The sequence below is a fragment of the Perca flavescens genome, chromosome 18 (genome assembly GCF_004354835.1).
Source record: "Perca flavescens isolate YP-PL-M2 chromosome 18, PFLA_1.0, whole genome shotgun sequence".
NCBI classification, from domain to species: Eukaryota; Metazoa; Chordata; class Actinopteri; order Perciformes; family Percidae; genus Perca; species Perca flavescens.
In genome coordinates, this window is record NC_041348.1 from 14,349,261 (window position 1) to 14,373,429 (window position 24,169).

Sequence of the window (24,169 nt, forward strand, 5' to 3'; positions counted from 1 at the left end):
TCTGCTCCGAGTGAACACCACATTAGGGGCCATTAGCCCTGTGCTCGCCAAAATGCTGCTAACCTTGTTGAATTGGGTTTTGATAGCTCGCCAGCAGGATGTTGCAGATATTGTTGCTCTTACAGAAAGCCTTACTCAGCCCTCCTAATCTTAAAAACCCATCTGTGTCTAAATCATCAGTTTCTAAAGTCAAAAGTTTCAGGTTTAGATCACATGAGAGCTCTCGGATTTGAGAATAGTCTGCTACAATTTCTGCAACCTTCAGCTGCCATGATTTAAAGCTTGTTGAGTCCTGGTGTGGACTGCCACACTGAAAAATATACCGCAACAGCTGGCATCTTTCGCTCGTATTTAGTTTGGATTGGTGTTAATCGTAAGTGACACTGCTTTATTTCTGCAGTTTTTCACTGATTTTGCAATGTGTTCCATTGCAAATGTTATAAATCAAGGTGTAGGTTCAGGTCAACCTTTAACTGGACAAAATGTTAATCTTGTTCAACTAACTGTCAGCAGCCTATTATAGGTCATATTTAGTAAAACAAAGTCATTATGGTTGTGATATCTGGCAACAACAACAACAAACCTGAAATGATGTATGGGAGAACAGACATTTGTTTAAAAGCATGATGACATTTCCTCTTTCCTGTTTAATATTTCTGTCCCTGCTCAAATTGCATTTTCACTTTTAGTCTTCAGAGTTGGCAATTGGATTTGCATGAAACCAGCTCTTAGAAAAAGCAAGGCGTGGCAGCCAGGGTGTTTTCAAATTCCCAAAAAAATAACGAGTCCCCAAAGAGAACCACAGTGTGTATTTATTGCATTTCTAAGGTTGGTAACACGGTGTTCAAAGTCACAGTCTGTTCCCAGTCCGACAACTGATAATAATACTACATGTTTCCAGGGGACTACTACTGCATTTGGTGAAAAAAGTTGTATAAAGCCTTTTGTAAGTTCAGAGGGAGCTGCACGACATGTTATGAATCAAATATTTGAAACACTTGAGGCAATATATTAAATAAAATAAATTCGAAGTGTTGAAGACTACAAGAAAGAAAATCTGGGGATGTGGAGTTAGAAAGAAGGGAGCTTTTGCATCTCTGCTTGAGGCTGGCGGATCAAGGCCACATTAGCCGCTGCTAGCATAACACACCCAAATCTCAGAGTCAACTGTCGCCTGCCAGGTTGCAGCGTGGGTAATGTAGGCGGCAGGATTTGACAAGGAAGAAAAAGACGACACCTCTGGTTGTGCTGCATCGATTTCGATCCTTTTGTTTTACACTGTCCATCTTGAGTCCCACAATGTTACTGGCACATTGACTTACAGTAGCTTCCGGGCCAGTCACATCAAAGAACAGCATCCTGGGTCAGACTATTGCATGAACATGGACCATGATAGAAAATAGGAAAAGCCGCAACAGATTCCATCCATCCATCAATCAGAGCCTCAAAGGTAACATTCACAACAAATAAAACTCCACTACCTATGATCCCTATAACATGGCGCTTAATTCACAGGTTAAACTTTTCCTATTGTATTTACATTCAGTGTAGCAGATATATATAATAAAACAGTCCGAATGTATCATAAAATAATCCCAATTTCAACGATGCTTTCTGTTGCGTAAAGAAAATCTGCTGCTGATTTTCTGGCTGCAATACGAGTCAACGAGTCATTGTGGGCCGGCACTGTAAGCTAAGCCGCTGACTTGCAGTAAAGTAAAGTGCCGTCTAAGCAGCCGCAGCCACACAACTCGAGCAGGAGGGCAGTGACTTGGCGGTCCTGCTCCACTATCGGCTGCTGCCAGAGAAAGCCAACAATGTTATTTTTCTTCAGGCAACCCGGATCTCAACGATCCATCACCCAACTACGTGATGTCACCAGAAGAACCAGGCAGCCGACCGGCGACGAAAACAATGACGCTAATGGCAGAGATTAGCATCAGGCTCTCCTTCACTGTTTCACTTACTCACATAGACTTAGGCTCATGTTCAGGAAATCAACTCCATCTGCAGAATTTTCATCCCCAACCGATGAGAAAGACAATACGGTGTAGGAAAACTGAAGCCAGATCGGGTAAATACATGATTTCATGCGTGGATCTCTTCAGCCCATTAGTAGAGGCCTCCCATTACTGTATGAGGTCACTGATACTGTAAGGAAGGCACTGTAATCTTGGAGAACAGAGCTTGTTGGGACAGTCAGTGAGAAGAGCATTAACCCTAGCAGTCTGAGCAGAACACCACCGTCCCGCTCACTGTTTAATGGTGCGTTCTTTTTGTCTTGTAATCACGACTAGTAGCTCGAGTGTGACGTCACATCCATGTCGGAAAACGAATAACCGCGGGTTGTTGCGTTCTTTTCGTCACACAATACTACGAGTTGGAGAAAAGATGGATTTTTGAAACATTTTTAGTAACATTTAGGATTCTATTCACCCAGTTATTGACATATTACACAAATATATGTTTGATACATGAAAATTACGTTTTGATTAACGTTAGGCTACTGCTCTGCTTTCTGCTCAAGGCTCGGCTTAAAGCCGTTGTTGTCATATAGCAACCGAGCGTCTCTAGCCAATTTCAGCTGCACAAGCTACAAAATAACTAATCAGGCGGTATTTAACTCCTAATAAGACTGTAGCAACATGCCTATAGGTAGCAGAATACAGTGCTATGTGTACGACTTCTTTATTTGGTTACAACAAAGACAAAAGTGCTTAAAATTGTAGAAAACCACAATGTTTACTACGTGTGATGCACGACGTAGCCATCTTTGAAAGTGAACTCGGGGTCCTCTGAGTTCAGACGACTTGACGAGTCGTATATACGACCTCGGTGGCGTTCTTTTTGCAACTTCCGGTTCGTAACTCCAGAAAACAACTCATAAATCAACTTCAGTGGACAAAAAGAACGTACCATATGCGTGACTTGCATGCAAACTGATCGATCTATCTCACTGTCAATCAAAATTAAATATCACACTTGGCTGTAACTCCAATTTTGCATGTTGTTAAAGCAATCTAAGTGTTATTTATTGGTTATGATGCTTTATTGAACTACTCACATTCTAGGTGTCGAGCCTTGACCATGGATGTAAAATAAGACCTGGATACAGCGTTTGAGGCAGAGCCTCGGTTATTCCTACAAGTGTTGTTGAGTGGAGCATGATGCCATCATGGAGCCAAAAATTACCAGGATGTTCGGCACTGCTTCCGCGCTGTGCGGCCCGTAGAGCAGGCGCACCAGAGAACTTTGCCGGCTGAGCTGGCTAGATCCGGTTTAGCACTCCGCTAACTTGAATTGGAATAACAAAAATTATTTAATCACGCGGATCTTCTAGATGAAATGTTATCAGACTGAATGGATCAAATTCTAATATTGAAATAAGTCATTTTGTGGGGGTTGTGATGCTAAAAAAAATTAGCAACTAATTTATTGACGTCTCTTTTGCAATGTAAGTCAATGGGGAAAAGTATTTTTTTGGACCACATGACAGGCCAGCAATTCCAGTGCTTGGCCGCTATGTTCAATTTGCTTCAAAGACCGGCGCACTTTCCGGGGGCCTGGCCTGGCAGCCTATGCAGTCAGACAGGTTAGTGACATAAGCCGCTTTCCGACCGGAGGGACTTTTGCAGTTCCTAGAACATAACGTTCCTAGAACCCTTTTTTTCTCGTGTTCCGACTGGACCAATTTGGGGATAATTAAGTTCCTCTGACCACAGTTCCTGTAACTCTTTCAGCTCCTACTTCAGGGCAGGGTCTTTTCTCTTTTCCACGTAGTGGTGGTTAGATGGCTGTGTTATAATGACAAAATGTCAGTTCCTATGGCCACTTGGCCAGTGTAAAAAAACGGTTTTGGGGGAGAGTAGTTAGAACTGTTTAGAAGTGGACTGTTCCTATAACTACGTTCCTGTAACTGCTTTGTCGGAAAGAGGCTATGGTTTGATTTGAGTAAAACCTGAATAAAAGTTACTCATGGAGTTACTTGTGGGCTCATAGTTACTGTCAGTTTCCTCACATATTACACTGGTTAATTGTTTTACTTTTCTGTAATGAGCGATCATATTTGGCAACTTCACAATTCTAATAAAATGCATTTTGTAGCAATTCTTTTCCCTGGAACCCAAATTCTACATGTGCGTGTGTCTATCTATCTCTCTCTCTATATATATATATATATATATATATACATATATATATATATATATATATATATATATATATATATATATATATATATATAAAAAATCCCTTAAACATCTTGACTCCAAATATTCACTATACGGTATATCAAATCTCCATTTGAAATAGTCCTGGTTAATCTGGATTAATCTGAAAAAGAAAATGTGCAATACATCCATATTTGAAGCCAATAAGAGACACTAAGAAGCACATAACTGGCAGTAGGAATAAAAAGGTTTTTGGGCGGCGACGGAAAGGGTTAATACAGCACTTAACTAGTCTGCATTGTCGAAGTCAGCTTGAGCATTGTCACCATTGGTGTTTTCTTACGGCCTTAAACACAAGGCATTCCCACTGTGTCCCAGAAACACAGGAAGACAATCCTTAACCACCTGGACTGGGTCCGTCTGCCATCAAAAGACTTGGCTGTAGAAACAGCACTACACCGTGTGATGGGGAATGGGGAAGGAATTCCCAATGACATCATGCCAGAGGCTTTTGGCTCCACAGTGATGTTTGCAACAATAGAGTATTGCACCGAGGCTGTCGAAAATGATCTCCGGCACAATTGCTCTGAGCGGTTGTTTTCCTATGAAGAGCGGTGGTGACGCAGATTTTACAAATAATTTGAACTTCAACCTGCCCCTGACTTCAAAACAGATAGCCAAGACACTTCAAACACAGAGCCAGTGTCTGTGTTTGATGTAGTGGTTTTTTTCAGCATGAATTTAACAGTCCTTGTTCATAAATTACCTAAACGATATGAAGACATACTGTATCTGCATCGTTGACTCGGTGTCCATCCAAGCAGCTTAAAGCACTTACCCTGTGTAGAAAAAAAGTAATAAGAGTCCCTAAAAATCACCCTGCCATTTCTCCTTGCTGGCTTTGTGTTGATCTTTCCTCATTTGTTCCTATCTTTCCTCCCCCTCTGCCTCCTCAACTACCTCTGCACAAGTTCTTCCCCCTCTCCCCCTCCACCTCACCTCTTTCATCACTCCCTCCAGTCATCCCTCCCATCTGGCTGCCTCCCCTGCAGATGAGACCCCGCTAATAAGCCCTGACCTGTTAATTAGCCGTCTAATGAGTGCACTAACGAGGGATGGGCAGGCTGATTAGAGGTACTGGAGCTCAATACCTCACCAGTGGAAGCTGACCAGTTAATCAACTGGTCTGGAACGACACAGATGTAATGACACATTAAAGGTGTGTTTTCCGAGAAAGCTATAATCCCTTTTTGAAAATAATTCTTCGTAGTTGATACACGTGTCTGTGTCAATGTGTGTATACTTGTGTGTTACACGTTTGACTCTTCTGTAACGGTTCTGATTATGGGGCAACAACAACAAATGCTTCAATAGTTAATTTCGGTAGAGGGAGAGAGTCCAGTGTGTGTGTGTGTGTGTGTGTGTGTGTGTGTGTGTGTGTGTGTGTGTGTGTACCTCCAGCAGGTCTATCATGCGGGTCATTTGGGAGTAGATGAGGACTCTGTGTCCCTGGGCCTTTAGCCGACTCAACAGGATATCCAAGGTGTGGAGCTTGCCACTTTCAGTGATCAGGCTCTCCTTATCTAAAAGAAGAAGAGACAGTGAAGTGAAAACCCAAACTACCTGGGTAGCGAGAGATTGATGTGACTCATTCAACACAGAATGTCCAGCACAAAATGTAAAAATGCATTTCTCTGAGGTTGTATCCAAATGATGTGAGCTTCCATGTGTTGATGTACATTTTTTAGATCATTAACAAAACATGAAAAAAAAAAAATATATATATATATATATATTTTTTTTTATATATACAGTACAGGCCAAAAGTGTGGACACACCTTCTCATTCAAATGCGTTTCCTTTTTATTTTCATGACTATTTACATTGTAGATTCTCACTGAAGTAGGGCTGCAACTAACGATTATTTTAATAATCGATTAATCTGTCGATTATTTTTTCGATTAATTGATGAATCGGATAAAAAAAAAAAAAAGCATTGATTTACATCAACTCAATACATACATACTTGTTGTTTTAATTAATAGTTGTGTAAAGGTAAGTAAACCAAATAGCAGATACAGACAAGACAGACAGACAGACACACACACTTATTCATTAAATTATTACCATCATTGTAGTAAGTGCAAGTTAAGTTCGTTTATACACCACACACTAATATATTTGTCAACAATAACTGATATGGGACAAAGCACATCATATATACATGACAACAGATTGAAAAATGAATGGGCCAAAAAAGGCGAGTGAATAAAACCGTGTCTTTAGTCTTGCAAACTATACCACCCCTGCTTTATTACTGTTATTACCGAGCTAACGCTAGCTTGTCATGCTAGTCAGCGGGATAACGAGTAAACAGCAGCACCAGAAGAGCTACTGGAGGGACGGTACGTTCCTCACTTCAGACCGGAACAGAAGGAGGATAGTGTAGTGACTTTACCCTGCTGTTGAACTCCCTTCCTCCTCATCAAGGACTCCAACATGTTTACGTTTTAGGTGCTGACTCATCACCGTGGTGCGCCCCTTGCCATGCCGTGTTGCTTTTGTTTATCTTGCAAATAACACGTTTCTGATTTATTTAGTGTGAAATGCTCCCACACCTTGGATGACTTGGGTCGTACTGATTTCTCTGCCTCCGCCGAGTGTTTCAGAACAACGTTACGGGTCTCTCTGGTTTTTTTTTATCTCCGCGTCTAGGTGGCGTAATAGTTGCGCGACACAACGAATTGATAATTAAATTTGTTGCCAACTTTTTTAGTAATCGAATTTTATCGATTCGTTGTTGCAGCCCTACACTGAAGGCATCAAAACTATGAATGAACACATATGGAATTATGTACTTAACAAAAAAGTGTAAAATAACTGAAAACATGTCTTATATGTTAGATTCCTCAAAGTAGCCACCCTTTGCTTTTTTTGATAACTCTGCAAACCCTTGGTGTTCTCTCAATGAGCTTCATGAGGTAGTCACCGGAAATGGTTTTCACTTCACAGGTGTGCCTTGTCAGGGTTAATTAGTGGAATTTTTTCCCTTACTAATAAAAAAAGCAAAGGGTGGCTATTTTAAAGAATCTAAAATATAAGACATGTTTTCAGTTATTTCACACTTTTTTGTTAAGTACATAATTCCATATGTGTTCATTCATAGTTTTGATGCCTTCAGTGAGAATCTACAATGTAAATAGTCATGAAAATAAAGAAACAGAATGGACTTACTGGCACAATATGGAAAAGCAGCCCAATCAATTCAGAGGTTTTTAACTCTTCCCTAATCAATACAAGTCTTTGATAAGACTGTATATACTCGAGGATAAAGACCCTTTCACCAGAGCGGATCAGCAAATGGATCAATCCTTTAAATCTGTCCCTGATCCGGGGATTGTTTAAATAAAGCGTGTGCCCTTATTGACTGGACTGCTGATGAGAGCAGAGAGAGAGAGAGAGAGAGAGAGAGAGAGAGAGAGAGAGAGAGAGAGAGAGAGAGAGAGAGAGATTATGAACAAGAGTGAGAGAGAGAATGAACAAGAGTGTGTGTGAGAGAGAGAGAGAGAGAGAGATAGAATGAACAAGAGAGAGAAAGAAATTGTGAGAAAAAGTGATTTACACTCCATTTCGCACAATGGCACAAAAGAGGAACAAATAGGCCCGGCAGTTGGTCTTGGTCACGATACTGCCAGCACCACATCAGGTGACTACAGAGGGCAAATGGAGAGCAATCTGACCCTGGGTCTGCTGTTCAAGTGGTTTCCTCCATGTCCAGCTGATGAGGAATTAACGTCACCTGGCACAATGGCAGAATGAGAAAAGGGCCGGGGCTGCCATCGACCCAGCGACAGGCACACTATGGTGTTTGACCGAGGGGTCGTGACCCTGAGTGGGGAGAACCTAAGGCCAGGTCCAGGGTCGGGTGACAGGGTCGGGCCCGGGTTACCAGAGAGTCCCTGTGGGAGAGCACCGCCTCGCACTCGACTTGGACACTTGTTCCCAAGCCCTTTTGTACAGACAAAACCTGGGCTTATAAATATTTCCCAGTCTTATTTCCTTGCTTTGTCAACGTAATGTAACCAACCACGTTAAAATCACGTTCCATTAATCCAAAACACATGGTCAGAAAATTTAAACCGAGGCTGTGATAATACATGCATACGACAACTTCCTGCCAAAATATCTGGAAAACCCAGATATGAACGCATTGCTTTAAGACAATCGCATGCATTGAAAGTATGCTTGATGAGCCGACAAGACTCACAAACTGGATCTTTCTCCATTTTTAACCAGTAGCATTCTATGCTAATGTGTACTCAGGCTGAACCCTGACCTGTGGCCCTTCAGTATAGCCCCCCAAAAAGGTCAGGCCCTGTAGAGGTGTTAAAGAGGAACTAATAGAACAGATGAACAGGGGGAAACACTCTGGGGATGTATAGGAGAGCTCACCTACAGGTCACTGTGGAGTGCTGTCAGCCTGTCAAACACATTGGGCCCTGGTCACACAGCCCTAGAGCTCCCAAAGTGTCGACGGGGTGAGTTCTGAATCAAAAGCACATTTATGTCTTTCATTTCACTTGTTTGGTTTTCCTCCAGACAGCTGGTGTATTGCGGTCAAAGTATATATGTTTTTCACCATTGTTGTCATTCCTTGTTAACATTCTCCGGGTGAATAAAAATAACTGAGATAAAATGGACTGAAGTTAGAGAGATGGAGAATAAGAAGGGAAAATAGACATAGGAGGATAATAAAAGATACTCATAATACACTAATAGCGAGAGATAATAAACTAAATCTGAAGCAGATCCAACTTAACTATAGGTTTATTGTGAGGTAGGCAGTTGCTGTACGTTGCTGTGGTTCAATTCGGTATGTACCAAGAGACCAGTGCACCGCAATCCTTGAGATACACAAACACTGTATCCTGCCACCAAAGGCCTATAATTGGCCTTGGCATCAAGAAAGTGGATGAATTGAAAAGTAAAAGGAAGTGAGCGTGATACATGCAGAGGATTAGACATGTGCGGGAAAATGAAATAAAAAAAGGTCCAGACAGACGGAGAGTGAAGGGGGTCTGTGGTGGCTCCGGCTACAGCGAGGCGCTATTAGCACGGCGGGGGCAGCGGTGATGTTGCGGTTGAGATCAGATGTGGACCTCCTCACCGCAGGTGCCTGTCTAACCAGGGCCGCTGCTCAGTCAAGGGCACCAACCAGCGCTGCGGGCCACGCTGCCAACCTCCCAGATGCAAACCACCGCTTGGCAAAGACACAAATGCTCATATAAGGCAAAATATTGCTCAACCCCTGCCACCAATCTGTTTCTCTTTAGCAGATTATATTTAAGCCTCCAGACTCCAATGTCATGATTGAAGATGAGTAAGCCCTATCTGAGGATTTCTGTGGCCAAACCGGACTGAATGATGTATGCATTTAATCTAATTCTTGAAGGGCATTAACTATAAATCGGAAAATCCCATAGTATGCAGTTGGATACTGTTATTTCTGTATGAAGAGACATGTCGGCCAGGGTAATCCTTTTGTTTGTGCCTGGATTATGAAGGAGACAATTAATAGGAGAGCTGCTCCTTAAGAATGCCACCTTCTGATATTTGATCAGACTGATGGTATCTCTCTACAATTAATCTTTGTGTACTAGCTGAGGGCACCATCTGATCTGATCACTAACATATTTTAACTCAGTGACATTCAGTCTAAAGAGAAATGGTTCGTACAAAAAAGATGCTTCATTATCAAAGGAAAGCAGGGAAACAGATGTCCAACAAAAATGACGAGGTCGTTTAAAAGAAAAGAAAAATCCCACCGCTGCAACTATCCAAACTCCCTAAAGCGCAGCGATGTGGCTTACAGAGAGAGAGAGGTGGCTGAGTTCAAAACATTTAGAGCTGCATACCGAAAATCCCATATTTCTAAATATCGCTGCCATACCCTATAAAGCCAAGCCAAGAAAATGAATAATTGCGATTTAGGAAGGGCTTTGGTGGTCTGTCTCATTCCAACATAACACGTATGGCTTACATTATAAGCTACATGCGGCTGCAGTGAAATGCATGACCATTGGTCATAAATGTGAGCAAAGTAGATGTAGTGTTTGTAGTGTTACATGCATGTAGCCATGCATGTAACATGAATTGTGGAGAGTTTAGAAGGACGGAAGATAAAATGGATATGTCTGTACATCTCACTCATGTGGCACTTTGGCTGTCAAGATTTGGTCAGCTAAAAGTCGGTCAAAATTACTTCACATAGTACCAGCATCATATATATCATATGTAGCGGATAGCAAAACAAAAGATTACTTCACACAAAAACCAAAAAGCAGGACATTTGGGACGACAAATTCCAATATCTGAAAATGTGGATTCAAATGCACTGAAGTGGACACAAAACAACTTTCTTATTGTGGACGGACAAGGACAAGGACTGTGTTAAGACCACACCCCAAAACACAAGCAAATCCCATGTGGTGTCACACCACTCTGCTGTTGCTATGGATACACATATCAAGCTTCACCACCTGCCCTGCCCCCCTTTCATAGCACCCCCCACCCCCACCCGCCTAAATCCAATCCAGTCTAACAGCGGTATTCACCCGGCCAGCCCTCCCCATCTCCTCCTATCCTTACCTCCTGCTGGCAGATTAAGCTACACTCCCCTGTCCCTGCGCTCTCCCTCTTTCTACCACATCCACTGCACCCTCCAGCTCCTTCTCGAGCCTTCCCTCCTCCACTACTACAAACTCTCCCTCCCCGCTCCCCCAAATACACCCTCTCTCCCTCCCCCTGCTGTCTGTCCCCCGACAGTGTAATCCAATCCCTGTAGGGCCAGAGCCAGGGGCCTGACACGGTCCTGACCCAATTAGAGGCCTGCTGCCAGCTAATTAACCCCGGCCCAGCCCTGGTGCCTGGCGCCTGATACTCCCAAACCAACCATGGCGCTAATTTCATTAATACGCCACTACAATCTTCCGTCCTGTCCGGTCCCCTCTGCTGCTGCTGTGGCTGCTGCCAAAGCTAAGAGCGGAGCCGCCCTGACCAGGGAGGGAAGTGGGCCAGATGCGATCCAAAACGAGGAGACCAACAGCAGCGAGATTGCAGAATGAAAAAAAAAAAAAAAAAAAAAAAAAAAAAGTCGAGAGCTGATGAAAGAAGATAGATGGATGGTTATGTGAGAAACAGAGACAGATGGGGGGCCACAGAGCAGGTCGAATCAACGATCGAACCGAGCGTCAGCCCCTCACTGTATAATGATACATTACACTGTGCAATCAATAAGTCAATGGGCAACCCTTGTTCAGCACTGCTGATGATGGAAATATTAGCCTGACACTACTTTGCTGCTTCTGCATGTATTGACAAAAAACGGACTTAAACTTAATTTTCGCACAGCCACGGCATTAAGTATAGCTAAGAGCCAGATGCCAGCGGGAGGTTTTGGAAGCTTGGAGTGAAGTGGCTGACAGAAAACAGGGGATTTTACAGATGCTTCCCCAAAAACATGTGTCCGCATCAAGACTACAGTTTCTCCCAGTCTGGAGCTCAGGAGAAGAGCCAAATGTCAAAAATGCATCCACGAAAGGCCAAAAATTTTGTAGCAGAAAGTGAGTGATGGACTGCGCGCGTGTGTGTGTGTGTATATGTATATATATGAGAGAGAACATGTTTGCAAATACATCACTGTCTCCCCTCAAACATGCAAGAAGAGCACTTCTCTTGGTTCTCTAGGAGCCGTTGAGCAGGGGCAAGAGACAGACAGTCTGATGAGGGCTCAGAGACTCACAGGGGAATCTCACCACACCACTGCAGCCCACTGTGAACTCTGTCATTAAGATAGATTACTGCTAGTTACCCTTGGCCAGCACTGACTCGACACACACCACAGATGAAAGCTAGCGAGCTAGATACAACTTGGCTTCCATGTACAAATATACCATCGCAGAGGTATAATGTGGCTAATGTCTCCCCCTTCAGTCTACTTTGGGATTCGAGTTTCTTAAGTATCAGTGAACACGCTTTTCCATCTTGTGGACACATTAGTAGCCATAAATTGGAGTAGGAAATCCAAACATCACGATCCCTTTACACACTTGGCTGGATGTTGTTGTTTTTCTCGGCTGCCAAAAGAATTCCGCAGACGGTGAAGCGGTGCCAGTATAATGCACGTTGAGAGGGGCAGAGGCAGACGGTGGTGTGGTGAGCCGTCTGTGTTGTTTTGTGCCTGTCTATCAGGAGGCCGGGGAAGCTTCCTGCCATTTTGCTGGAGAGCAGAGTTTCTTTGAAGGGACAGGAAGGCAGAACTGCATTTCCCACAGCCTGATGTGGCCTGCTGGACAAGACCTGACTGGTCTCGCTCTCCCTTTGTCTTTCTTTCTCTCTCTCTTTCTCTCTCTCTCTCTCTGATTGAAGCACAGACACTCACACACAGAAATGCATTCAAATACAGCCATTAAAAACAAGATGCACAACAAGTTGCACATAAATAAAAGTCCCTCACACACGTAGCCTCCTCCACAGCGGTGACAGTCAATTCCCAGCTCACAACGAAGCAGGAATATTTGAGTTTGAGAGTCGGCGCTATAGTGATAAGGCCGTCATTTTGTGGAACGGTACCTTCTAATTACTGAAAGCATCACAGGGGCCACACAGACAGCGAGGAAGGTTATTTCTGTGTCACACTGGAATCTTCTGCAAATGATCCCGGAGCACGAATGTTCAAACTGACTCGTACCATTTCTCTGCATGAAATGTTAAGTTTCTGGTGACCGCAGAACTGCAGCAATTTAGCAAGACTGGAATGTCTCTCTGATTATAGTGAAAACCTCTTCTCTCGTGGTGGCTCAGACTAGTTTACTGCATGGGTTCCATTCAACGGCTTTTAATACCCTGCATGCATCTTGCTTTCTCTGTGATCAGGTGCAGCGGCATCACATCATTGTCAATATTAACATTATTAACATGGAGCATATAGTTCATTCCTTTTTTTGAATGGAAAATATCTTCCCTCCAGGGAAATTCTGCCATCACAATAACATCAAAAACAAACTAATCTGAGGCCCAAGACATTACAGCCTCAATTGTTTTTTTCCTCCTCTACGGCCTGATTCTTATTAAGTCCTCTGATTAGATTCCTCTGTCGATATCAGTGGGCACCGGTACTCACGCCATGGCGCTCAAAACAAACAGTTATTCAGCTCTGCCATTTGTTCTAAAAAGGTGTGGGGCTTGGGAGTGCAGAGGAGAGGGAGGGTGGGAAACTTCAGCTGAGCTACTGTACATATCTGAGCCTTGATGTGGCAACAATGTGTTCAGTGGAGGACGGGTGCCGGAGTGTTGGGTCACTTCCTTCCTACAGAGGCTGAGAAAGAAGTGGGAGACCAGACGAACCGAAAGGCTGTGGCCAGATACTGATTTCAGATCAGCGCCCGGTCCTGTCTGTTAGAGGGAGAGGATGGGAGGTGAGGCTTGTCCTCGGACTGCGTGTGAAGAAAGGCAACGTCGCCCGAGCGTGGGAGAGTGTGTAGGGAGAGGTGAGAGACACCTCAGGCCCCCGTGTGAGTGCTGCAGTTCCCTAAATGGACCTGGTGGTGTGTACACACGCACAAACGCGTACACACGCATACACACACACACACGGACCATCTATTAGTGTTACCTAACTAAGCACTTGAACAATGACCAGTAGCTAAACTTCCTCGCTTTGTCTGCCTCCGTAAAACTTCACAAGAGCTTTCAGACTGTTCTCACACAGACACACAAATACTTGTTTTGTTTCTCACTTTTACACACAAACACTCTCACAAGCACATGCATACACAGATGGGTAGAAGAAAAGAAAAAAAAAAAGAACGTTGCAATCTGTGAGAGAGTGTCACTAGGATTTTATATCACGTTTAGGGACTGTTGGGTCTTAAAAGTACCAAACCTGCATTGCAGGCTTATCAAACGAATATAAAAAGGACACACATGTCCATTTTCTGTGCCAGGAACTTTTGTTGCCCTCAAAAAAAAAATAAAAAAAGAGAGCAGTCATCATAATCCATGACGGAGACAGTTTATCAGACGTAGAGGGACTGAGCAGGTCAGTGAGAAGGGAAGTGTTGTCTGTAAAACTGTAGTGGCCTCTCTCACCTTGGACATCCATCAGTCATCTGAACCCTGGCAACAAATCAGCTCCCACACTGCCCCAGCTGACCCTTAACTCAGGCTCTCTTCAGATAACGCACGTGCAAGCACACGTACACACACACAACCCTGTATTCAAACCTTAATTGGAAAATCGCTGGTATGTGTTTATGCGAGTGAACTTCTGCAGAAGCCCTTTATCTCAGCAGTTCCATTAGATTGTGAGGGATTGGCTGCCTGGCAGACAGACAGACAGAGGAGAGTGATCTGCTCCCACTGACCCTGGGCTGGCCTCTGTCGATTCTCCCACGGGCCCCCTATTTCACCCGTCACTCAAAAAAAACTGAATCTCCACAATTTGATAAATTTGTCAGTTTAAATATGACTCAAACAAATGAAGGTAGTAACTATGGGTACTGGTTTTCTGAAGCCAGCGTGTAGCCACAATAGGTTATTAGTATTATAGCGTCTACTACTTTGAACAAAGAGAAGTTAGAGCTAGGCATTTTTCATAAACGGTAACTGATCAGATTCTTATTGCTGAAGTTAGGAGCTTACAAAACACCTCAAAATCATCAGTATTTTTTGAAACAAGCTGTCTTTTCCCACAGCAATGCAGGCTGCTGCTGTGGAGTAACAGTGTATTTACTAATAGATAGTCATTTTAATATTTATTCACTAGCAGACGCTCATTTATGTGTTACCCTTTAGCTACATAGCCTTGAGTTAGCCAGTGTGAGCTACAGCAGAGCTGCACACCTGTCCAATAAAGACATGGCACAAACCCAAGTACAAAGTACAGCAGCAACATGACATAACACACAAACACAAAGTCCTTACCAGGGATCCGAATGAAGGACCATCCATGTCGCGGGTAGAGGGCCATCACACCCCCATGGCATTGTGGGTGAAAGGCATTGGCCCTCACGCGCCAGTCTGAGGCAAGTTCGGGGGAGCCGTAGAGGAAACACTGTTTAAAGACTGTGCCCCCTCCACTGCGTGTCACCCGCCACTCATACTCTGCACTGCGGTCGTTACAATAGCGCTCCATCGGAACTGCTGTCACCTAGGAAACCAAAAAGATAAGGTTTTTCTACATTTTATAACAAAAGAACGTATTGTGTGGTGAAAGAAGGACGATTTTATAATAAAACACATGTTACAAATACTTTTACTAAGCAATACATTTCATTGCAATACCGGTTATTCAAAACATTTGCTTTTTTTGTCTGCATGATGTCGGCTATTTTTTTTTTTTTTTTAATTAAACTATCTATTAAAAAACGTTAAGAAATGTACCACCAAGAGACCTACACTAGAGATAGAGAAAAAAACACTGAATCAGCAGGTTCTGTGTGTGTGTGTGTGTGTGTGTGTGTGTGTGTGTGTGTGTGTGTGTGTGTGTGTGTGTGTGTGTGTGTGTGTGTGTGTGTGTGTGTGTGTGTAAGAGAGGGGCAAGCAGAAGCTTAACCAATGGTGAACAACCTAAGCAAGAAGCCCTTTTTTTAGAGGCTCTGTTTGTTTTAAATGCAGCTGGAAGCCACAGTGGACACCCCAACCACACACAGTCTCCCACCCACCCACCCCACACACACACCCACACCCACACACACACTTCACAGATAAGACTTGCTCATTGTTGAAAGCCTACAAAGGCAATGTGCACAGCGTTTCCCTCTTCCCTTTCCACGACCACCCAAATGGTTGTCAGTCTCAAACGGGTCAGCAGCACACAGACACACACACATACCCTGGGTGTGGCGGCTAGCAGGAACTTGGGTGGCGGTGTAGGTTGGCAGGGTCGCAGCGTGGAGGTGGCAGAGTTTCGACTGTAGATCATCACGTCTGTGTGTCCCATCATGCCGGGTCTTAAGGCTGTGAACACCAGGTCCTAAAACACACACACACACACACACACACACACACACACACACACACACACACACACACACACACACACACACACACACACACACACACACACACACACACACTCTTAGTTAAAATATTACTATCCCGTTTAATTAAGCCCAAAACTTAACAAACACAGTGATAACGTCTGAGTGGTGAAATGTATGAAATTGCTACTAATTTCAAAAAACATCACAACTTATGTTGCAGCTTCTGCTGAACGGATTCCTGCTTTGATATGTGGCAAAGTGGGTGATTAAAGAAAAAAACAAAGAGGTACTGCAAAACAGGGTAAATAAACTGATAGAGATTACTGAGTGTTTCTTTTTTTTTTTTTAAACTACTCTAACAGTATATTTAAATTTTATTGGGTAAAAGCCTGAAAGGTTATTTAAAATGTCAGCTAAAGGCTTAAACTTTGATGTCAAATCATGTAATCTTTTCTGCAAAGAACTTTTGGGCAAGACATACATTCTACATAGATTTAGAGCAAAGACATGAATGAATAATTCACATATAGTTATGCGCACGTTACTGTGTGACGCCACAAAAATGGTGGATACACAGTGCCACCTAATGGCAGTTTATCTAATGACATCAAGTCATCTCCATGGGTTAAGAAGTATTCTTTTCTCTGCTTCATTGGATTTGATAGGTCAAAATATGTTTATTGCAGCATGCACCAGAGCAGATACTGGTTTCTGAAGCAATGTGTAGCCAATAGGTTATGAGTATTAACGTGTTTAACACTTTAAACAAATAGGAAGATGTTAGAAAATAGATTTTCATGAATAAATTCTTCATAATTCAGACAAGACATAACATTTAGAAACTACTGTATGTTGCCAGTTCAAAAGTGGTAACAGAGATCAAAGTGAGACACACATTCAATACATATTGTATGACATGATACTGAAGCCTCAAAAGCTATACAAGTAAAACACGTATTGAAAATTGCCCGGTTCTCTCAATCCCTCAACGGGAGCAGCAGGACAGCTGAAAGCAGTAGTGAGAACACTGTCGAGTCCACAGCCAGAGAGAGATGAGCCAAGCAGAGAGAAGATGCCAGCTACACGCAGCTTCAAAAAGAAAAATGAAGAGTTGAAAGAAGTAAACTGCGGGGGTGAGTAATTCTTTAGAAGCTTAGGTGGGAGTCTGGGGGTCAGCATGGCCATACAGTATTAGCTCTCCAGGTGTCTGTAAGTTTTCTCTCTTCTTCTCATATCTGAACTTCTTATATTTTTCTGCTCTTTCATCCCTTAAGCCGCTCCGGGGGGGTCGGGGGGGTGGAACCTAAGTCGCTCGGCAGCTGCCTGACTCAGTGTGTCAGGCCAAGAGAGGATGAGGTGGATGGAATTACCCCGACAGCATTTTCTCCTGAGTAGTTTCCACCCAACACGTTAAGTGAGAATTGGTGGAGGATGGTAACGTGATACACATCTGCCAATTGGCTAACTGTTTAAGCTAAGAACAATGACTAAAACACAGTGGCCTTGCAGTGGATCTGCAGCTGTTCACATTTCTTTGAGGTGGTCTGTGTATTTCAACTGGCACCTATGCTTTGTACGGTCTCTTCCTCAACAACAATTAGGTTTCCAACTTGCCAAATGATACAAAAAAAATTGGAGGAAATAGGGGCTGTCTCAATGTAACCCTGTGGTTCTCCTTCTGCAGAATCCAACACATATGAAAGCATTTGAGTGCAGTTGAAACCAACTGTGGTTTGCTACATTTATCCTCTGAGATACTGAACTGACAAACATTACAGACTGCCAAGCTACAAGAATAGTTTTATGGAACAATATACAACTTTCCAAATCTCCCATAAACCAGCAGCAACACACTGGTGCCATATAAGATCTACCATGTACCAAATCCACATTAACTCCAACCTCTGTTACGACCATCAGTGTCCTCAGAACCAGCCTCCCTGTAAGCAGTGTAGCCTCTGGGGTGCTGAAAAAACAGCAGTCAGCCAAACAGTTTCCATATCACACCTAAATAGGATTTAAATGGCTGTTTATTGGGCTCCAATGTGTGTCCAAGAAAAAATATAGACTAAAATAGTGTTGAAAACAGAAGGGCTTCCCTATTGATGTTACATTTTTGCAGAAACAGATGCATACCTGCTCTGGAAGACAAACTAAAATGTTTCTATTGGTGAAGATTGGCCTTTAGTCCTTTTTTTTTTTCTCTGTCCTATTCTACACATCTGACAGTAGTAGTACAGAGATATGCTGGACTGCACAGACCCTGGAGACATACAGAGAGAGGGAGAGGACAGTGTTACTGGGTCACAGGGCTACAAAGGGATTGGGTTCCACACTGGAGCCCAGAGGAGGGAGAAGAACACTGGGGCAGAGAGCAAGCTGTGTGGCCAAACACTGACTGATGCTCTGGCGGAAAGATTTTAGCATCATCAGCAGCACATGCCTTACTGCTGGAGTTTCTCCTGTCTGTCATACACCCACATGCACTGCAGATGGCTACTCGAGGGGTTTTTGTACATAGATTTTTAGTATGAGTGTGCGTTGTATGTTTCTCACCTGTAGAACGGGGCTGGTGTTCATGTTCGGGAAATTGGTGGGTCTGTTCAGCCACAGAATTAGGTCATTGCGAGACAGACACTGACTCCTGGGCTGCGACCTCCCGCTCGCCCCCCGCGAGGGTCTGGCTTCCTCCGGACCCTCTTCTTCAAGGCCAAACAGGCGCTGATGGTGGAGCCGATATGCAGCTTTGAGGGACAAAAAAAGGGCTAACCATCTGTGAGAGAAAATAGCAGGAGGCAGGAGAGGAAAAGAAAGAAATTCTTTAAAAGAATTCTGCTATGACCATAACTTCTGTGTAAACTTGGCCGTTATTTATTATTTGACAGAAATGAAACTGGAAACATCAAGCCCACCTTACTAAGGTGCCTTGCAGCATGAGATTGGACATCTCAGCCGGTGACACGTCGATGAAGCGCAGGAAGGAGAAACAGCTTCCTTTGTCATCACCTGGAGGGGTAAAAACAGAAAATAGAACGAAGAATATGAAAACTAAGCAAAGAAACACAATAAGGACAAATGTGGAAATAACAAATAGGGAGAATAGGAAGGAATGACGGAAACATCAGAGGAGGAGGAGGAGGAGAAGAGAGGAACTGGGGTGAAGCTGAGGTTTGAAAGTCCTGGTTCTCACCTTTTCTGTGGAAAAGAGACTGCTGCATGTGATATGGAGAGAAGGGAGACAACAGCACTTGAAGTAACCTGAGGAGGAAGTAGAGACCAACAGAGTTACAGCACTGAAAGGGAGTACAAGCAAAAAGAGACTGAATTGTCTTGCGATTATTAAATTCCAGTCCGACACACAACTTACTTCTCCGAGCATGAATAGCTTTAATTGGGATAATAGCCTGAATCAGCAAATGTGCACAAGAACAAAGATTTGCCCAGAAAAAAAGTAAATATTCAACAGTGTCTAACACAGTAATTTAAAATGTAAAACTTAACGCTATTCAAAACAATGCTTGTAGAAACTTGGCTAGACCTGTTTTCATTGGACTTCGAGCATACTTGTCAGAAGTGTATCTGTGTGGAAGAACTTACTTGTTTTTGGCCTGGTTGTGTGCGTGGATGAGGCCATGGCGGTGGAGGAACTTAGGCATGACGTAGGGCTTAAGGGACATGTGGAAAGGAGAGCGCGTCTCCTGGCGCTCAAACAAGTCAGGGTGGTTACACACCTAAAACACAGGCAGACACAGACAGTGTATTTAGAAGAAAGAAAGAAAAAAGGCACCAGCACTACTCAAAGACTGCCAATTCATTGTTTAGTTTTACATCTGAAATGGTATTCCAACCCATAAAAGCTAGCTCTATTATTACTTTTGGAACATCCTTCGAAAATCTGCTGTACAAAATTTTGTTTTGGTAAAATTACACTTCAAAAGAGCCTCAAATCATTAGGATTAATAACAGCCATTAATCATCGGGACTGCTGCGTCTGTCAAAACAACCCATACTCTTTATAGCCGTGATCATCTAGTTGTGCTTTATTCTATTTTTGCAGCGGAAGCCAAAAAAAGGCCAGGCCGCAGCTCGTACCTTCCTGAACTGCATGACCAGGTTCATGAGGGAGGAGGTGGTGCTGTGGGACTGCTGGGCCGTGCCCATGGACGACTGCAGCAGATCCTCGATGGAGATCTTGTTCCTCAGAGCCTGGTAGAGCAACCTCTGCCGGGACGTCAGCTGGCAGTAGGTCAGGATCTCAATCTGGAGACGGAGAGTGGAACAGTGTGTGTGTGTGTGTGTGTGTGTGTGTGTGCAAAAAAATAAAATTAAAAGTCGGTAACACTTTACTTGAAGGTATCTACATAAGAGTGACATGAACATTAACACATGAAACTGTCATGACACATGAACCCTAACCCTAACTTGTCATGACAAGTTCCAGTAGAACTACATGAATTATGTAAAATAAAATAAAAAAAAAACAGCTCCTCTGGCACCTCCTACAGCCTGTAGTGCCAATAATGGTCACAGGAGAGGGTCTATCTGCCTGTCAATCACTGCTCAGGCACACGCATATATAGCGTTCTCCCCCCTCCCCGCGCACGATTTTAAAGATCTGAAGAACGATGCAGAGGTAGCCACTATTCCTCTCGACAGGTAACATAATTACCATGAATGATTTATCTTTCACTTGGTTATTAGTAGTCAAAAGTCCACAAAGCTACGTTGGTGAGGATGATAGTAACGTTTGCACAGTGGTCGATCAGATATGATGCTGAAATGGCTAACAGTAGCCTGCTAGTTAGCATCGTTTTACTGTTGGTGAGTAAAGTTAACGTTGTGTTAGTGTTTAGTTATTGTTTAGTTACATGTTGTCTGACATGCCGGCAGTTCTGTCAAACTCTGTTGTGTGGGAGGGGCTTAGGAGACGGTTTGGGCTGCAGCAGAAGGGGGGGGGACTGAGAAGTTGTCGATGTTCAAATTTGTTGGCAAAGTCCTGGATCTTCATAATCTTACCTACAGCAGCTTTAATGACAGAAGCGTTATGTCATAAATGTTTATGATTTGTTTATAATGTTTATGACACGTTCATGACAGCATCATGTCACTCTTATGTAGCTACCTTCAAGTAAAGTGGAACCAAAAAGTCTTAAACCGACTAAGCTATTAAAACTGCGCTATTAAAGCACCATCATTACTACTACCTTGCTGATCCCTACTAATTTTACATTTTCATTTCTTCAAAACTGAATGACAAAACAAATTATTTTATTGGGCCAATGACACTGTAAACTGTCTCTGTTGTTTTTAGTATTTGTTTAGTTTCGGGCTTTAGGATTGAGGACGGAATTATTTTAGGATGAAATGAAACAAAAAAAAGGAAGGATGTCTACCATGACACAGTATGTAATATAATACGATACACAATATTTTTGAACCAAATACATTGATATTGCGGCAATATTGTAGGGTTGACTATTGGTGCTTTCACAAAATATTAACACAATGAGAGTTTTGATAAATAATCACCAATAATGTGGATACAATGACTAAGTGGGTAAAGGCAAATAATTAAACAGCTAGTAAGTCCGGTAAGTTCAGAAAATGACATCACTTTACTGTAATGCAGCCTTTAAAACCAGGAAAAGACAACACCTATGTCATATCACGATATTACGATATCCAAAATCTGAGACGATTGCTAGCCTCATGTATCGATGTCGATATAATATCGATATATTGCCCAGCCCTGGACAACAGTGAATGAAAAATGTTGTTCTTTGGCCCTGGTTAGTAAAAAGATTGATTTAGAAAGTAATGCTTGGCTACATATATAACATGTGGCAACAGTGAAGACAAACGATTCAGCGTTACTGCTTTGTTCCCCCTCCACTGAACACAAATCTCTGGTTTTATCTAGTGTCACGCTTCGATGAAAGCAAATGAAACTGAACACCAACAAACATACTATTGGCTTCAGAGTGCTGACAAAGCAACAAGTGGAGAAGAAAAGGAAGTGGGCTGGCAGGACTGCATGTGGGTGCGAAGGAAAGCGAAAAAGGCCGATGCGGGGGAACGGTGAACTCTGCCATTCTTCTGACTCGGTGTATCGAGACTCCCGCAGCGTGTGAGTGAGTGTGTGTCTTGTGTTACAGCAAGAGACTCCGAGTCCAACATCTGTCAAGAGGATCTGCCAGCGAAAGCTTATTACAACACATTTCTGTGTCAATGAGGTGTACGAGGAGACGGATGGAGGAAGAGGGCAGGTTTAATCAGGAGACGAAAGAAGTAGGGGCTACATGGTATTGACAGAATATAATATTCTATAATTTTGTCCAATCATACGCCAGAATCTTCACGGAAAACTTGAATCCCTTTTAGATTACACCGTGTGGAAAACCTTTCCCTCAAAATATGGTAAAAAAACGGTTTCTGTCATTTAAAAACGGAGACTTACTATTGTAATAATGTCCAATTGTCCAAATAAATGTGCAGCTCTGGACAAAAAGCTTGGTTCAGTAAACAAAGAGAAGAAAGTTGGCTCATCTACCTTGTCCGAGAGCTCGTTTTCCACATCCTTCTTGATTCTGCGCAGCATGAAAGGCTTGAGGATCATGTGCAGTCTGGAAAGTTGGTCTGGAACACAAACATCAAACAATCGTGTTTAGCTACAGAACACATCACATGCAACACTGAACAAAGATAAAAGTTCAAACGTGAGCACACGAATGACAGAATATCCGTACAAATGAGCTGAAAAATATCTTGTGTCGGTAGCCGGGAAATAAGGAAAGAAAAAAAAATAAACGAGGAAAAATGTTTCTCAGAGCCAAGAGTTTGTACTCACTCTCGTCAATGGCAGACTTGTTTTCGGCGTGGCTCTCGATGTCCTTGGAGAACCACTCGTTAAACTCTTCATGGGAATCGAACAATGTAGGCATGATGAAGTGCAGCAGGGCCCACAGCTGAGAGACAGTAATAACACACAGCCGTCAACACCTCTGTCTTGCTCACACCGACTCATATGAACACACACGCACACATACACGCACACGCACACGCACACACACACACCTCAGCCATTGTGTTCTGGATGGGCGTCCCGGTGAGCAGCAGTCTGTTTCGACACTGGAACTGCAGAAGAATTTTCCACCGAACACTGAAAACACAAGAGGGGAAACAGCCCTGTAATCACACCAATTACTCAAAACTGTGGAACACCATTTGTATGCGACTGTATGTTTATCAATTTCAAGATTTTAACTTTTCCAAAACATTTTGTGACTAGGTTTGTAGATGTTGGCCAGTGTCCAATAGTAGCCATGAAAGTATGCATACTTTATGTAGTTGTATTATATTATATTATGTATCACCATGTTTTTTGTGTAGTTAGTAAAGCTGTACAAAAATAAGTCAATCTGCTGAAACTAGTGGTTGAATCTGGGAAAGGTAGAAAATGCATCTATCAGCTGAAATCTTTAAAACTGTGAGAAACTTTGGAAAACACATTTTAAAATGTATATTTAAGTGAGTGGGCTGAAACACCAGTATGGTCCTCTAAACCCCACTCATTGAAATGATCAACTATAATAAATAAAGTATGGGATATCAACACATTTTAACACACAGGAACCCTGCGATGTGTTCAATGATGATACACAGCGAGCATCTTTTACCTGGTGCTGCTCTTCAGCGCCTGGGCCTCATCCAGAACCATGTACTGCCACTTGACCCTCTGAAAGTACTTGACGTCTTGGACCACCAGCTGGTAGCTTGTGATCACCACGTGGAATGGTGCATTTTGGGTGTAAAGGGTTTTCTATTCAAGCATAAACAAAACACAGATAGAGAGTTATAGACGTAGAAGAAGAAAACAAGAATATGATTTATTGAGCAAACAGTACAACGAAGCATTTCATTCGTATTGTATCTTCACAACACTGGGTGTGCATCACC

At 42.9% G+C, this 24,169-nt stretch overlaps 1 protein-coding gene across 4 annotated transcripts in view; it reads right to left on the bottom strand.

The window, feature by feature from the left end:
* Positions 1-24,169, bottom strand: part of ino80 (INO80 complex ATPase subunit) — a 45,302-nt gene that overhangs the window by 11,522 nt on the left and 9,611 nt on the right. For all 4 annotated transcript variants that reach the window (XM_028606073.1, XM_028606074.1, XM_028606075.1 and 1 more), the window contains exons 17-28: positions 23,890-24,032; positions 23,288-23,372; positions 23,061-23,178; positions 22,764-22,849; positions 20,306-20,473; positions 19,811-19,944; positions 19,404-19,471; positions 19,126-19,219; positions 18,770-18,986; positions 16,063-16,203; positions 15,153-15,378; positions 5,625-5,752 (exon numbers count right to left, since the gene is read on the bottom strand). In XM_028606073.1, coding sequence (XP_028461874.1) covers positions 5,625-5,752; positions 15,153-15,378; positions 16,063-16,203; positions 18,770-18,986; positions 19,126-19,219; positions 19,404-19,471; positions 19,811-19,944; positions 20,306-20,473; positions 22,764-22,849; positions 23,061-23,178; positions 23,288-23,372; positions 23,890-24,032 — 1,608 coding nt within the window. The remainder of the gene's footprint in view (positions 1-5,624; positions 5,753-15,152; positions 15,379-16,062; positions 16,204-18,769; positions 18,987-19,125; positions 19,220-19,403; positions 19,472-19,810; positions 19,945-20,305; positions 20,474-22,763; positions 22,850-23,060; positions 23,179-23,287; positions 23,373-23,889; positions 24,033-24,169) is intronic.